This window comes from Rhinatrema bivittatum, chromosome 10, assembly GCF_901001135.1.
Source record: "Rhinatrema bivittatum chromosome 10, aRhiBiv1.1, whole genome shotgun sequence".
In the NCBI taxonomy this organism is placed as follows: Eukaryota; Metazoa; Chordata; class Amphibia; order Gymnophiona; family Rhinatrematidae; genus Rhinatrema; species Rhinatrema bivittatum.
Genome location: NC_042624.1, coordinates 96,452,827 through 96,469,503, shown reverse-complemented (window position 1 = coordinate 96,469,503; position 16,677 = coordinate 96,452,827). Strand labels below are relative to the sequence as shown.

The 16,677-nt window shown below is 41.9% G+C and overlaps 1 protein-coding gene across 1 annotated transcript in view; it reads right to left on the bottom strand.

The window, feature by feature from the left end:
* NEGR1 (neuronal growth regulator 1) overlaps nt 1-16,677 on the bottom strand; it is a 922,687-nt gene that overhangs the window by 169,882 nt on the left and 736,128 nt on the right. The window contains exon 5 of the mRNA XM_029618903.1: nt 8,403-8,523. Within this exon, the coding sequence (XP_029474763.1) occupies nt 8,403-8,523 (121 nt within the window). The remainder of the gene's footprint in view (nt 1-8,402; nt 8,524-16,677) is intronic.

Sequence of the window (16,677 nt, the reverse complement as noted above, 5' to 3'; positions counted from 1 at the left end):
TTTTGGTACTGCTGTTTGGTGCCGCTGCTGTCTGCCTGTCCGGTATTAATAAAAAGTATTTTGGAAAAAAAAAAAAAAAAAGAATGAAAAGAAAAGCAAATGGCACCCACAGTGACATGAACAGCCAAGACACTAAAAGAGGAGCACAGAAGCACCAACAATGGCATGAAAACCACAAGGACTGTGGCCTTGGTCTAGTCCAGGACCTGACCGGAGGCCTGGACTCATTGTCAAAGTCTAGGTTCAGTGCTGAGGCCCCGCCTCAGTTGGAGGCCTGGTCCCACCACTGAGGCCTAACTAGAGGTTTGGTTCTGGCACCAAGGCCTGTTCCTGGTGCTGTTGCCTGACCCTACATCTAAGTCCGATGCCAGGGCCCAGCTGAGGCCGAGTTCTGTCACCAAGGCCTAGCTCAATACTGGCACCTAACCTGAGACCTGGTCCCATCAACTAGGCCTGGCCTGAGATCTGGTTCTGTTACTCAGGTCTAAGCCCAGCTTAAAAGACTAGGACCAGGGCTCCCAACATCTTCTATTGCCAAAATATGATGTCCACTTGAAGGATGCACCACAGTGATATCACTGTGGTGCCCTCTTCCTGAGAGGATGCAAAAATGTTGATGTACAGTCATTAAATTGTATGGCTCTATAACAAAATAGTGTCCTCCACTCCAGAGAAAGATGCTGCAGTAACATCACTGCAGTGCTACCTTCACGTGGACAGCATCATTTTCAGCAATAGAAAGAAGATAACAGAAAGCCTGGTCCTAGGCGTATGAGCGGGCCTAGATCTCAGCAATGGGACCAGGCCTCTGGCTGACGTCTGGAGTCAGGTCTAGATCTCAGTGATGAGTTAGACTGGGCCTTGGCATTCAGTCTGGGCCTAGGCTTAGGCCTTGTTGATGGAACTTAGCCTTGGGCCAGGCCCTGGTATTGGGCCTAGATCTCAGCAACAAGACCCAGTGTTGGGTCTAGGCCTCAGTAATGGGTCCAGGCCTGGGGCCAGGCTGCAATATAGAGCCTAGGCTTTGGCCATAGGGCCTGAACTCGAGTTGGGTCCTGCCATTGTGTCTAGGCTAGGCTTTAATGATATGATCTGCCTCAGGCTGGGCACTTGTATCAGGCCTAGGCCTAAGTCTAGGTCTCAGGAATGAGACCTGACTTTGGGCTGGGCCCAGTGATTGGCCTAGGTCTCAAGATGGAACCAGACCTAAAGCGAGCCCCAATGTCAGGCCTAGCTCTTAATGACAGGACCAGGCCTTTGGCCAGTCCTTGGAATTGGGCCTAGGTCTAGACCTAGGCTTTGATAACAGGACCAGGCCTCAGAACAGGCCTAGGCCTTGGTGACAGGACCAAGCTTTGGGCTGAGCCTCAGCAATGATACCAGGCCTCAGGCCATGCCCCAGCGCTAGGCCTAGTCCTTGGTGCTAGACCCCAGTGTCAGGCCTAGGTCTTGGTGAAGGGAGGAGGAAGAGACCTGTTATGTTTTTTAAATGCACAAATATAAAAATACCTCCAAATTTTCTGGATTTTCATAGGAGGCTATTTTCAATTCATTTCATTCAGAATGAACTTAAAATGGCCTCATTCATTGCATTTTATGCATTTGTTTTAAACAAATCCACATCCCTAATGCCCAGTGGCAGAAAATCTCCACACTACAGTATGAAGGATAAGGTAAACTGTGTTGTGGTATCAAAATGCCAAAGAGTAGAATGATGAGTAAGGCAGTGAACACAGTGGTATCAATACTGAATGAGAGGTAAGCCAAATAGCATAGTGGCACCTAAATTCCAAAGCATGAAATTAAGAGGGTAAGATAGTGGCATCAAAATCTCAAGGCATAGAAAGAGGAAAAAGGCAGCGAGCTCAATTGCATAAATATCCCAAGAGTAACATTTTGGCTGGCCACGGGATGTCCTGACCGGTTGCAGTCACCCCCATCTTCGCAGCTCACATGCCACCAAGACACCATCCTGCTGTGTCAACCTGGGCCTCCTAGGCACATGCAATTTCAGTGCAGCACAGCACCTCATAAAAGACTCATGACAGGAAAACCCTCAGTTGATGCGCTCTGCTGATATCACGCGGCAGGGTGTTTAACCTCCCGCTACGCTATGAACCAATGCCTCAGCAAGAGATCTTCCTGCTGCTGCAGTGCATGTTGCTGTTGCTGCCTTGCCTTTCCTTGCTATCTCCTTACTCGTTCTTGTTGTGCCTTACCTTATTTGTTTCATCCATATCTTGGTCCCTGTCTTTGTTCTATTGATACATCTCTGCCTGGCTCCTGGTTTTGACCCTACAATTGGACCTTGACTACGCCCTTGGACTGCTATCTGCCTTGACTTCAGCTTGGACCTCGACACTGCCTGACCTCTACCTGCCCCGACCTCAGCCTGGATCTTGACAACATTTGCTCTCTGACCGCCTGGTCCTCGGTCCAACACTTGACTTTGTCTGAGCGCTCCATACAGGATCCTTTCCTAAACCCTTCTGGCCCCTGGAACCTAAGTAGTAAAATTTAAGACCCGCACACATGTGCACACATGAACACACCGATTTTATAACATAGGCGCATATATTTGCGCGTTTATAAAGTCGGCTATCTGTGCGTACATGCGTGCACGATTATATATCGATGTGTGCACGAATGCCATCTCGAGCGTGTATGTAGGGGGAATTTTAGAAGGTACGCACATTTACGCAATAGTCCTTTTTCCCAGTTCACTCCCAGTTCATCCCAGTAAAGGAGAGGACTTCCTAAATCCCCTAGGCTTCGTATTTTTCGCTCAATAAGACGCACCTGACCATAAGACGCACCTAAGCTTCAGGGGGGGGGGGAATTAAAAAAAAATGTTGTGCTAAACCGGCTCTGTCCCCGGGCATCTGTGCATCTTATGGAGCAAATTAGGGGAGTGCATAACATTTTTTTTTCTCCCCATGTTGTTTTTGGGTCTGGGGAAGGCCATTTCGGTCCACTCCCCAGATCAGAAAACTTTTATCTTTCTCTTTCTGTGGGAACCCCCCCCCCAAAAACCCCCCATCCCAAACCTTTAAATTAATTAACAACCCCCCACCCTCCTAACCCCCTCAAGACCTGCCAAATTAATTTGCTACAGCCCCCCACCCTCCTGACCCCCCCCCCCAAGACCTGCCAAAAGTCCCTGGTGGTCCAGCGGGGGTCCAGGAGCCATCCGGGAGCGATCTCCTGGACTTGGGCTGTGGGCTGTGGGCTGCCAAGCTCATAAGAACATAATAACAAAATACTTGCCATACTGAGTCAGACAAAGGTCCATCAAGCCCAGTTTCCTGTTTCCACAATGACCAATCCAAGTCACAATCCCTGGCAGGATCCCAAGGGGTAGATAGATTCCAAGCTGCTTAAACACAAGAATAAGGAGTGGATTTCTGCAGCCCTACCTTGATAATGGTTAATGGACTTTTCTTCCATGAATTTGTCCAAACCTTTTTTAAATGCAGCTACATTAATAGCTTTCACCACATCATCCAGCAACAAATTCCAGAGCTTAATTATGCGTTGAGTAAAAAAATATTTGCTCAGTTTTAAATGTATTACCTAAGAACTTCATTGTGTGTCCCCTGGTCTTTGTATTTTTCAAAAGAATAAACAACTGATTAATGTTTACTCGTTCCATTCCACTCATTAGTTTATAGACCTCTATCATATTGCCCCTCAGCCATCTTTTCTCCAAGCTGAAGAGCCCTAATATCTTTAACCTTTCTTCATAGGGAAATTATTCCATCCTCTTAATCATCTTGGTCACCCTTCTCTGTACCTTTTCTAATTCTACTATATCTTTCTTGAGATGTGGTGACCAGAACTGCATATAATACTCAAGATGAAGTCACACCATGGTACGATACAGAGCATTATGATATTTTCTGTTGTATTCTCTATAGCTTTCCTAATAATTTCTAGCATTCTAGTTGTTTTCTTGGCTGCTGCTGCACACTGAGCAGAAGATTTCAACATATATTCAACAATAACACCTAGATACGTTTTCTGAGTGGTGACTCCTAATATTGAATCTTGCATTGTATAGCCATAAGTTATAAAAAAATAAAAAGTTTTAAGTGAATATATAAAAAGATGTCAAAAAATTGACAAGGACGGTATAAAAGGACAGATGATTAAACATTTGTGGGTTAGGCTACTGTGTTGTTGCTTTACGAGCTAAAGTGATGTATTAACTTCAGGTATGAAGGTCCTCAATAATTGATTATTATATGTTATATTTGATGAACTGAGCATATTGTTCTGAAGTTATATTTATAGAAAGTGAGAATGGTGTAATTTTTTTGATTTGAAATCTTTTGCATTTTCTACTTTTTGGACTTTGTATTCAGTAGCATTAAAGCTAGACAATGCCACCTACTGGCAGAATCACAAACTACACTTCCTCTCTGTACAACATTCTCTATACCTGGGAATGGAATTAGTAATTGTCAATATGCTTTACTCCTTAGTATGGACAAGGTATCTCTATAAATGAGTTGTTGGAATATTTATTTTATATTTTTTCACGATTTAACTCTGCCACCTATAGTAGTTTATACAAAAATCATGCACAAGGATATTCAGGGTGAGGATAAAATACAAAATTTGCAATCCATATTTTAAAAATAGAACTAGGGGAATGCTGCTTATGACAGTAAAAATACGTAATTAGAGTTTGTGTGGCATGAAATTGCTGCCCTTTATCTGCCATGAAATAAATACATCTGATTCATTTCTATATCTCCATCCCTCATTATTCCTTTTCAGATATGCATCTTCCTGGATGACATTATGCATGTCTACAATAAGAACAGAAGAAAATCACTATGCAGGTCTCAACTGCTGTCCACACAGGAAGGATATGAAGACAAAGCAGCTTCCCAAAATGTATGTAGCATTTTTCATATTTTCTGCTTTCAGAGCAGATGTGCAAGTCCTAATAAAAAAGTGAAATCATAAACCATCCTTAAAGCCCCATTATACTGCAGAAGGATCACAGATGTGGCACATGCACTTTAGATGAGAAAAAAAGAGGAATATTGCAGACATATGTTCTGTTTGACTTAGTAGGTCCCTCAATTTCAGAAGATACCTTATTCTAGACCTTTTATCTTGAATTTCCACTCAAAATGCTGATTTCCCTTTCAATGCACACCTTACTCCTCCAGCATTTCCTTCCCCATCCCTCACTTCCAACACTCCTTATACATCTTAGGCTATTAGCTCTTAGTTCAACACAGTTTACCATTATTAAGCTCACCATCTGAGCCCCTTTACTCGTATAAGGTAAAGGATATACTGCATGGCCTCAGATGATCTGGAAGGCCATGATGCATCATAATGACTTGATATTAGAAGGCAATCTTCTCTGCTTATCCAGATCACCGATCTGGAGGAGCTCATCAAAGAGCACTACATGTGTGACCTCTAGAGAGGTGCGAAAAGTATAGAATCCTAACCTGGTGGGCTCTTTATTTTTTTGCTCACTAATGCACCTTTACTCACAAATGCTTTTTCCAGAATGTTCACCTTCACTCAGACCACCAAATAATCTTTTCCCTATCCTTAATCATTACCATCGCTTTCCTTCTGTTCTCCATACCAGTTCATACACATACAGACTTAGCTGCATAGGTAATAGATTTTCATGAACATTTTTTTCATCCATTTTAATATTTCTTGTTTAATTTATTTTGTCCCATGTAACGTTGTCTTGGACTTACAAGGTCATATTTCTCTTGAATAAATACATCATTCAGCTACCTACATAACTGACATCGGACTCACCTTTACTTCCCCAAAGGATATCAGAATCTACACTTCAGAGTTGGAATTAAGAAAGTATTGTATAAGTAGTGAATTGGAAGACAGTCACTCTCTTTTTTTGGAGCATAAAAAAGTCTCCAAATACTGAATATCTCTCACCATATGTCCACCAATATGCCTCCTGATTTAGGAAGAATCAAACATTTGCAGATTTTTTTTTTTTTTATATACAGATCCCAGTTTTTATGTAAAACAATTAAAACCCTATAATATGGTGCGATCCAAAAATCAGGTCTGAAGATACACAAAACAAAACTGAATGGCCTCAATAATTAGTTCCTAATGGAGCTGAAAAGCTTGAGCTGAGACGTTAATGAAGACTTGCTCTTCATGTTGAAGATATTGGTCATTATGAATTCTCAGATGTTGGATCAACCAAATATCTTAATACATAATAATATTAATGTACACTATCAAGCCTTCTTTGGTAATATTCCATATTTCATAAAGTAGACACATTAAAATAATTTCTCAGGCTATTTAGACATTGGGGCATATGCATAATAGTTTGAATATTAATGCTGTTTAGTGTTTACAAAAAATAGCATATTATACACTAAAGGATCTTGCGAGTAAATTTTAAAAGCCCTACACGTGCCAACGCTAGGAAATATGCACGTGACGGCCTGGTGTGTGTTGCACGGGTTTTAAAATCAGCACAGGTACACACAAACATTTTTTGTACCAAAAGGGGAGGGGCATGGGTGTGGTCTGGGCAGAGCATAGGCGGGCCGGGTTTGTAGCATGAATCCAGTGCATAAGTATTTACATGCACAAGCGTGCACCAGGGTCCTCTACTGCGTAACTTTACTTCTGCTATGGATGGCGTGAAAGTCATGTAACAAAAAAAACCCAAAACGCTAGGTAGCGGGGTTTTAAAAGTCTGAGGTCATAGGGTGAAAGGGAGGCAAGTTAACTAGGGGGTTTAGGAAGTTCTCTCCTTTACTGGGGTGAACTGGGAGTGATCTAGGAAAAAGGCTATTGCATCGCCGCCCGTACCTAATAAAATTCCCCCAATTTATGTGCTTGAGATTACATTTGCACGCACATCAATATAAAATCATGCGCACATCTACATATGGATAGTCGATTTTATAACACACATGCATATATGCATATATATGTGTGTATGTTATAAAATCAGTGCATCCATGTGTGTGCGTCGGCAAACGCACACATATGCGCATGAACACGGGTCTTAAATTTTGCTTCTCGGGCCCTAGTATGCACGTTAAACAAGAATCAGACATTAGTAGGGATGTGCTAAAATTAACATGTACCCATATGTAAATGAGGGAATATGATATGCAAATAGAAATTTAGCATGCACCTGAGAAATAGCATGACATACCCTCTTCCATCTGCTATTTACCATGAACCTGACAAAGTTTTAAGAACTGCCTTGGACCAGGCAGTTTATTTTTAGCACTCATATTGCATCTTGATATTCCCCATTATAACTGCCATAAAATGAAAGGGCTGGTTATCAAGGGGTAATTTATACTCCAAACCACCCATTTGAAGCATTGAACCTCCAATACAGACCACAATCCTCCATTCAAAGTCTTGAACCACCCAATACCAACACCCTTTGATCCAAAGTGGCCTTTCCCTGTGTTCCCCTACCCCCAGCCCCTCTGGAATGAATCCCTACCATTCCGCTGCACTCTGATGAATGTTGGTGCCTAGCGGTGCTACATCACTGTCATGTGACCTGATTATGATAGTAGTGAAGTGCCACTTGGCAGCTTCATTCATCGGAGTGCAGCAGTACTGGCAGGAGGACTCTCAAGCCCTTCCTGCTGATGAAGATAGGGATCCACTGGCGTGGTAAGGATTCATTCCAAAAGTGTATGTGTTGGTGGTTGGGTCTCTTTGTATTGGGGGTCTTTGTGTTGAGCATTTTGGGATTTTGAAATGGTTGTCACCTGGATTAGGTAGTTGGACTGCTTTGGATGTGGGGGAGGGGGTTGTAGAGGAAGTTCTTGGTGTTGTCTTGGTGTTTGGGAGGGTCCTGGTATTGGGTGGTCCTGGTTTTGGAGATTTGGAGACTTTGAATGAGGAGGGATCAAAGTCTTCATTGGGGTTTTAGGGCTTAGATTGGGGGTAAGTTTTGTATGAGAGGGTTGGAACTTTGTATAGGGTGAGAGTTGGAGCCTGTTTTGGATGTCCAGGACTTTGAATGGGTTTGGGAGTCTTTATCAAGGCAGGGAGTAGGGAATCAGAGAGATCTTGATGGGGATTTTTGGAGTGGAACTCCCCCATGCTATACATTCCTTTCACTTTGGGCTAGTAAGCGTGAGGTTTTGTGATCCAACATGTGATGGTAAACATTTTGAGTTAATGTGTATGTTATGGTTTACCCACAAAAAATTCATTGCCTGGAAGTGGCATTCAAATACTCACATTGATGATTTTGTGCATGTACAAAAAAGTTTCATTGCAAGCTTAAGTGCACAGGCCTCCTTACCTAAGTTTGACTGGGATAGCATATTTGCTACATACTAAATTTAATAAATAGTATTAAATGCATTTATTGTAATTGTATTCAGACAACTCACTTCTTCTCTCCTTTGTACCACTCAAAGCTTGGTGCAGGAACTGATGCAGTTTCACATCGTATTAATCCAGTCCGTCCAAGGGACACTCCAGTGGGTTTCATTTCCACAATCGAGGGAGCAACTGTAAGGGAAAAGGTTAGCTTTTTAAGTAAAATGACTACAGTGAAATACTACCATAAAAATTGTATTTCTTAATTTTGTTCTTGCACATGGTACATTTTTATCATAGTAACATAGTAATGACGGTAGAGAAGGACCAAATGGTCAATCCATTCTGCCCAACAAACTTCTCTTATGGTAGTATTTGCCATGCCATGCAGGTTACCCCCATGTTTCTCTTAAGGGTAGCAGTTATCCCCAAGCCTTATGATAATCCATAATAAATTTACTGCTAGCAACATTTTTACTGGGTGATGAGCCTTCTTGACAATTCAGATAGTGCTTCTTGATGTGCTTTGCTTATGGACTTGGCTAAAGAAGCAGTCCTGTGCTTTCCCCCTAATGTCTGTGTATCAGTACCCTAGACCATAAAAGTCAGGGCCCATGTTGGTTGTCATCTGAATCCAATTATTCTTCCCCCCCACTCCCTATCGTCAAAGAGGGGAGTGATATTGCAGTTGCATGAAGGTTTATTGGTTAAGGGTAGTAACTGCCACACCAAGCCAAAATATCAAACCCTTTAACAGTAGGATGTATGCTTCAAATATTTATTTTTATTTTGCTTTTCTTGTTTTTATTTATTTTTTATTTATTTAAAGTTTCTTTTATACCGATGACCGTTTACACATCGCATCGGTTTACAGTTAAAAAGGAACAAATGGGCAGAACCCTTACATATAACATTGAAAAAAACAGGTTAACTTTTGGGCAGGGCCCTTACATGTAACTGAGAACAAGGTGGTTAAAACATTTTTGAGATCATTTTTTTTTGAGACCAGATATGACCTTTTTACCATCCTGCTCTCACAAGGTCAGATATGGGATCAGTTTATGTAAAGATTTATGCCCTAGCTGTGATGGAGAGCAATTTCTCTGTCCTCCTATTGAATTAATTGTGTTGCTGCATATTCATGAAACCAAAAATGATAACAGGCTCCTGAGGAAAGTGCACCAACATGTTCTCAGTTACATATAAATGCTTAAAACGTCGGGAATACCAATGCTATTGTTTCTTGTCACGTTTAAATGAAAGTATCGCATGGTAGTTTCTTGCTTAGCAGCATGGGAAGACTAGGATCTATCAAGTTCATCATTCTTCATGTTTGCAAGCAGAATTTAGTACACAATACCAATTTATTCAAATCCACTAGTTGTTCCTAATCCCTTAAAGTGTCAAAAAATGTAACTCAAATTCCTATATGAAAAATGTATCTGATTGCCTATCACTGGGACTGAATATACCAACCGAAGGAATTTTCCATGGGTTAGCAGCCTGTTTATGCAAAGGGTTGCTGATACAGAAAGGGAAAAAAAGGTGCAAATACCAAGTATTGTCAAGTATGATTAGAACCCCCCCCCCCCCCCCCAATTATATCAGAATGTAAAAAAAAAAAAAAGTTTTGTGGGTATACGAAAGGACAAGGAATGTGGAAAATTGAACATATTTCATCTGTACTATGATTTAAGTTTTTGGAGCCATAAGTTGAAGAGCTGAGGTATGTTTTAAAGTTTATATGGATAATACAGAACAAAACTGCAATAGCTGTGCTTTCTATTCAAAAATGATTTTCCTATTCAGGCTTTTAAAATTTCAGCAGCACAGTAGAACAGATGAAAGGAAATAATTAAAGATCCCCAGCATACACAGAAACACAGAAAAACAGAAGCAAATGAACTACACCTGCAGAGGGATAATATAAAGTAAAACCCTGTCCATTCAGTTTCTTGACAATTAAAAATAATTGCCTTAGTAGCTCTTTATAATGGCTAATTTGCATTTCCATGTATTTTAAAGATGGATTTATCTGAATCATACAGCATAATGAAAGCATAAAAACACACAAATATTCATTTGTTGTTCAGGTGTTTTAAATTATCTATTATGAACATGGTAGAGTAAGGATTCTTTGTTTCTCAGAAGCATTAACAAATCTTATCCTTCTGCTTTTCATACTAACAGCCCACTATCTTTCCAAATGTCACAGTTATTACTAAAGAGCAATGTTACCAAATTCGCACATTTCTAAACAGCACCACATAAGGCCATGTCATGTCAACTATATTTATGGATGTACATTCATTTTAAAGAATGGTAATCTGAACCGAAGCGAGCATTTTCATTTCGGTTCATTTTACTCTGAAATGAATATACAGTGCCCCCCAAAATCTACAAAATGTTTAGGTTCATTTGTTTTGGAAAATAGCATGCATTATTTGCAAATACTTTGCTATTTTCTGAAATGAATAAAAATGTAAAATAAACACAAAAAAAAAACAAAACCCCTCAACAAAACACAAAAAATAAAAAAGGATCCAAAAATAAAAAAGTGAACAAAAATGGAAAAAATTTCCCTGCACATCCCTAAAATTATTGTTTTTGTATGTATACCTGGCTAAAATTTAGGACGCAATTTTCAAACAGCCTGCCTAGGTATAAATTCTCATACCTAATTTTCAAAGAAAAAGAATGCTCTAAGCTTGCCTTTGAAAATTACCCACATAATGTTGAGGAGGATTAAGTATTGCTGTTGATTGATATCCACTCGTCTTGATATTTTGGGGACTATTGTTGGTTGTTCAACTTTAAGATTTAGCCATTCAGCAGGAGGAAATCTCTTCCTCTCATGGGATCTAGCCAGCTAATTCATTAACTAGCCAACTAGATCCCACTGAAAATCTAGCCCTTGGTGTTTTTGGCCAAATGGCAGATATCACTTTTTGATTGCGCTTTTTTATGTTATTTTTCACTAGCTTTGCTTGCAATTATTATACCTGAAATACAATAATGGGTCCATTATCTAGCCACCATGAGAATGGAATAGGTTGGATGATGAGAAAAGTAGGGATGTGAATCGTTTTTTGACGATTTAAAATATCGTCCGATATATTTTAAATCGTCAAAAATCGTTAGGGCCACGATACAATACCAATTCCCCCGATTTATCATTAAAAAATCGTAAATCGGGGGAAGGGGGAGGGCAGGAAAACCGGCACACTAAAACCCCCTAAAACCCACCCCCGACCCTTTAAATTAAATCCCCCACCCTCCCGAACCCCCCCCCAAATGCTTTAAATTACCTGGGGATCCAGCGGTGAGGTCGTTCAGCGGGGGTTCCGGACCGCCACTGAACGACCTCCTGCAGTCGATCTCCTGCCGGCGCCATTTTCCGTACGGAAAACGATTCGCGGCAAGAAATCGCTTCCTGAACCCCACTGGACTCCCAGAAACTTTTGGCCAGCTTGGGGGGGCCTCCTGACCCCCACAAGACTTGCCAAAAGTCCAGTGGGGGTCCGGAACGACCTCCTGCGTCGAATCATTTTTGTCTATGGCCGCTGCCATTTTGCGGCGGCCATTTTGCAAAATGGCGCCGGCTGAAGACAAAAGGATTCAATTGAGGGGGCCGTTCCGGACCGCTGCCGTTCTGGACCACCAGGTAATTTAAAGCATTTGGGGGGGGTTCGGGAGGGTGGGGGATTTAATTTAAAGGGTCGGGGGTGGGTTTTAGGGGGTTGGCTCACGGTTTTAACGATTTTTCACGATATTTTTAAAACCCAAACGGCAACAATACGATTCCCTCCCCCTCCCAGCCGAAATCGATCGTTAAGACGATCGAGGACACGATTCACATCTCTAGAGAAAAGTCAGATATCTAGACTGATAGAGAAAAGTTTTGAAAGCCATTTCATTTAATTTAGGATTTCTATTCCACTTTTCATTGCTTGATGGTCACTTCACAGCAGATTACAATATAATTAAATTGAATTACATAACATTAAAATAGTTACATTCTTTACATGTAGTCACCATTAAATCCAGGTGCAAACAATACATATAGGTTTATGATGTGATTATGCAGTTAAGGTTTAACAAAGTGAAGTTATTACATTGATTATTATGGTTTGCATAAATTTTACATGGGCAAAGTGTTTTTGCATGCATGAAGTGGCTGTCTGAAAATTGTCCATCCTCAATCCAGATAAAAGTACATATGTTATTCTACGGGTAGGTAAACACAAAAAATAGATGCCTGGATCTTTTTCCAATACTTTATTGATGCAGAGATGTGTTAAATAAAATCGCCTGACTCAGGCCATGTTTAGGTTAGAGGAACAAAAAAGCACACATAAGGCCTGATTTTCAAAAGCATTCACATGCATAAAACTGGGTTTTACACATGTAAATTCATTTTACACATGTAAGTGGGCTTTTGAAAATTGCTATAATTTATATATCATTGAATTTTCCATAGGATTTAGCTGTGTAAGTGCACTTTATGGGGTAGATTTTCAAAGGGTTACGAGCGTAAAATATGTGCGTAACCCCCAAAAACCTACCCCTGTGCGTGCTGAGCCTAATTTGCATAGGCTTGGCGGTGTGCTCACAAGCCCCAGGATGCGCAATGTCCCAGGGCTTTGAAAAAGGGGTGGGCCGGGGGTGGGTGACGGTCCGGGGGCGGTCCTGAGTCCTCCAGCACAGTGGCCATGCCGGAAGTTCGCGCGCTGGCAGCTGGCCGATGCGCGCAAGTTACGCCCTCCAGAGGCAGGCATAACTCCGTGAAATAAGGTGGGGGGAGATTTAGGTAGGACTGGGGGGTGGGTTAGATAGGGGAAGGGAGGGAAAGGTGGGGGTGAGCTAAAAAAAAGTTCCCTCCAAGGCCGCTCCGAAATCGGAGCGGCCTTGGAGGGAATGGGGAAAGCCATTGGTGCTCCAAGGGGAGCCCCGATGGCACAAGTGTGCATCCCCTTGCGTGCGCCGACCCCAGATTTTATAACATGTGCGCTGCAGCGCCCACATGTTATAAAATCAGGTGTACATTTGTGCATGCCGGGTAGCTCGCACAAATGTACCCCGCGCGCGTAATATTAAAAATCTGCCCCTACATGCGTAAATGGGATTTTGAAAACTGATACGATAGTATGTTACATTTAAACGCAGAATTCCTTTGAAAATTCACCTGTTAAATTTCATTTTCAAATCTACACATGCTTTTTTTCAATTATTAAAAGCAGGTCTAAGAGGTGAATTTTAAGACTCACGCATGTGTGCACATATGCATGCATTTGCCGGCTCACGCATGTGGACATGGCAATTTTATAACACATACATGTGCGCCTGTTGTAAAATCGGCTATATGCGCATACATGTCCACACTTTATATTGATGCGCGCAAATGGTGGGGGGATTTTACTAGATACACGCACCATTGCAATTACTTGTTTCCCCAGTTCATTCCCAGTGATGGGCATATTGGCATTATAAGGATGATATACCAATGGAGTGAAGATACAAAGGTGACTACTTCAAGTTCAAAAAGATAAGTAAAGACACTCACGGACTTCGATGCTTGTTTTGAACATTTTATTTGCAAAAAGTAAAAAATTATAAAATGAGGAGATGATCTGTGATTATATATAAGGCGGAGAATTTTGTATGTGTTAAACATTGTCAATGATGCCTAGTTTGATGGTCACAATTAATTTTTAAGCGGTGTAGTTGGGGAGGAATAACTATTGAGAGATTGATTGATTACCACCCACTCTTTTTACAAAAGCATAGGAAATTGTGAGGTAGTTTTGATATTCCATTCTTAATACATCAGGATCACTTTTGATTTCTTATACCGATGGTGACTTGAATAAATGAACTTGATTCTAGGGATGTGAATCGTTTTTCAACGATTAAAATTATCGTCCGATAATGTTTATATCGTCTTAAATCGTTATAGAACACGATACAATAGAAATTCTAACGATTTATCGTTAAAAATCGTTAAATCGTGTTAGTGCGCACTAACTCCCCGTTAGTGCGCACTAACTCGATTTAGTGCACACTAACTGAAAATGATACAAATAAACACTTTCCAGGTCACTGAAGGTCAGTTAGGAATGAATATGTGTTCCTATTGGCTGGCTGCCCTCTTATCTATTGATGTTACCAAGGTTACCACTGAGGTGATGGTTGGGGGGATGGGAAATGGAACTGGAAACTAACGAACACCAACAGAAAATGAAACAAAGTGTTCACACTTCCCAGGTCAGTAAAGGTCACTTAGGAATGAATATGTATGTCTGTATTCCTATTGACTGGCTGTGCTCTTATCTATTGATGTTACCAATATGGTTGGGGGGATGTGAAATGGAAACAGTTGGAAGCTTGACAAAAAAAGTAATGTAATGATCAGCACTCACGTGACTAGAACTTGTTTGTTTATTATTTTTGTTAGCAGGCACCTGAAATGCTAGTGCATGTTGAATTTGCCAATCACTGTGCATTTTAGAAAGGTGGTCCTGGCTGGAACTGTACACAGTTCAAATATATGTAATTGATTGTTGGTAAGTGTATTTTTTAAGTAGCCACACTGGCACCAGTATGTTTACTTTTCCTCCTACTTAACTCACTAGCTCAGCTTTGTAAGAAGGGCTTCTCTGCTTGTGTGTTGTTTTTGTTTGGTGTGAGGAGAGCAGAAACATCAGATCTTTATTCAATCTACTACAGTCATCTCTTACAGTGCCCTATCCCTATTAATACCAGGAGTGTTGTGATCTTCCTGCACACAGTGCCCTAACCCTGATACCAGTCTGAGACAGCTCCCTCCCTGCATTACTAGTGAGAGGCTGGCTTCACAGACAGGGGGGAGCTGCCTGACCCTCACTCCTGACTTCCCCCATGTCCCAGCTAGTGAATGGTGTGTGGGTGAGGGGGGGGGGGGAGGATGGTGAAGTCTGAGACAGCTCCCTCCCTGCATTACTAGTGAGAGGCTGGCTTCACAGACAGGGGGGAGCTGCCTGACCCTCACTCCTGACTTCCCCCATGTCCCAGCTAGTGAATGGTGTGTGGGTGAGGGGGGGGGGGGAGGATGGTGAAGTCTGAGACAGCTCCCTCCCTGCATTACTAGTGAGAGGCTGGCTTCACAGACAGGGGGGAGCTGCCTGTCCCTCACTCCTGACTTCCCCCATGTCCCAGCTAGTGAATGGTGGGTGGGTGAGGGGGGGGGGGTGGATGGTGAAGTCTGAGACAGCTCCCTCCCTGCATTACTAGTGAGAGGCTGGCTTCACAGACAGGGGGGAGCTGCCTGACCCTCACTCCTGACTTCCCCCATGTCCCAGCTAGTGAATGGTGTGTGGGTAAGGGGGGGGGGAGGATGGTGAAGTCTGAGACAGCTCCCTCCCTGCATTACTAGTGAGAGGCTGGCTTCACAGACAGGGGGGAGCTGCCTGACCCTCACTCCTCCGGGGTATTGTGATCTTCCTGCACACAGTGCCCTATCCCTATTAATACCAGGAGTGTTGTGATCTTCCTGCATGCAGTGCCCTATCCCTGATATCGGGATGTGTGCAAGAAGATCACAACACCCCCGGTATCAGGAATAGGGCACTGTGTGCAGGAAGATCACAACACCCCCAGTATCAGGAATAGGGCACTGTGTGCAGGAAGATCACAACACCCCTGGTATTAGGGATAGGGCACTGTGTGCAGGAAGATCACAACACTCCTGGTATTAATAGGGATAGGGCACTGTGTGCAGGAAGATCACAATACCCCTGGTATCAGGGTTAGGGCACAAGTTCTAGTCACATTGACTGATCACATTACTTGTTTTGTCAAGCTACCAACTGTTTCCATTTCCCATCCCCCATATACTGTCAGTAGGAAACTTGGTAACATGAATAAATAAGAGGGCAGCCAATAGGAATACATATTCATTCCTAAACTGACCTTAACTGACCTGAAAAGTGTCAAATTGTATCATTTTCAGTTAGTGCGCACTAACTCCCAGTTAGTGCGCACTAACTCCCGTTAGTGCGCACTAACTCGAGTTAGTGCGCACTAATCGGAAAAAACGATTTTTAACAATTTTTTAACTAAAAAATCGTGCCTAAGACGATTTTCTTGCCCTGCCACACGATTTCTATCGTTAAGACGATATGGAAAACGATTCACATCCCTACTTGATTCTCAATGAAATAAGTTACAATTACATTCTCAGAAGCCTAATAAAACAAAGACTGCAATAAGTGCTACTGAGTCAGATTACTCCTAGGACAATGTTTTTTCTTATTTTTGAGAGGGATAAAAAATTCAGAACAGGTAAAGTGATTTGCATCACGAATTGGC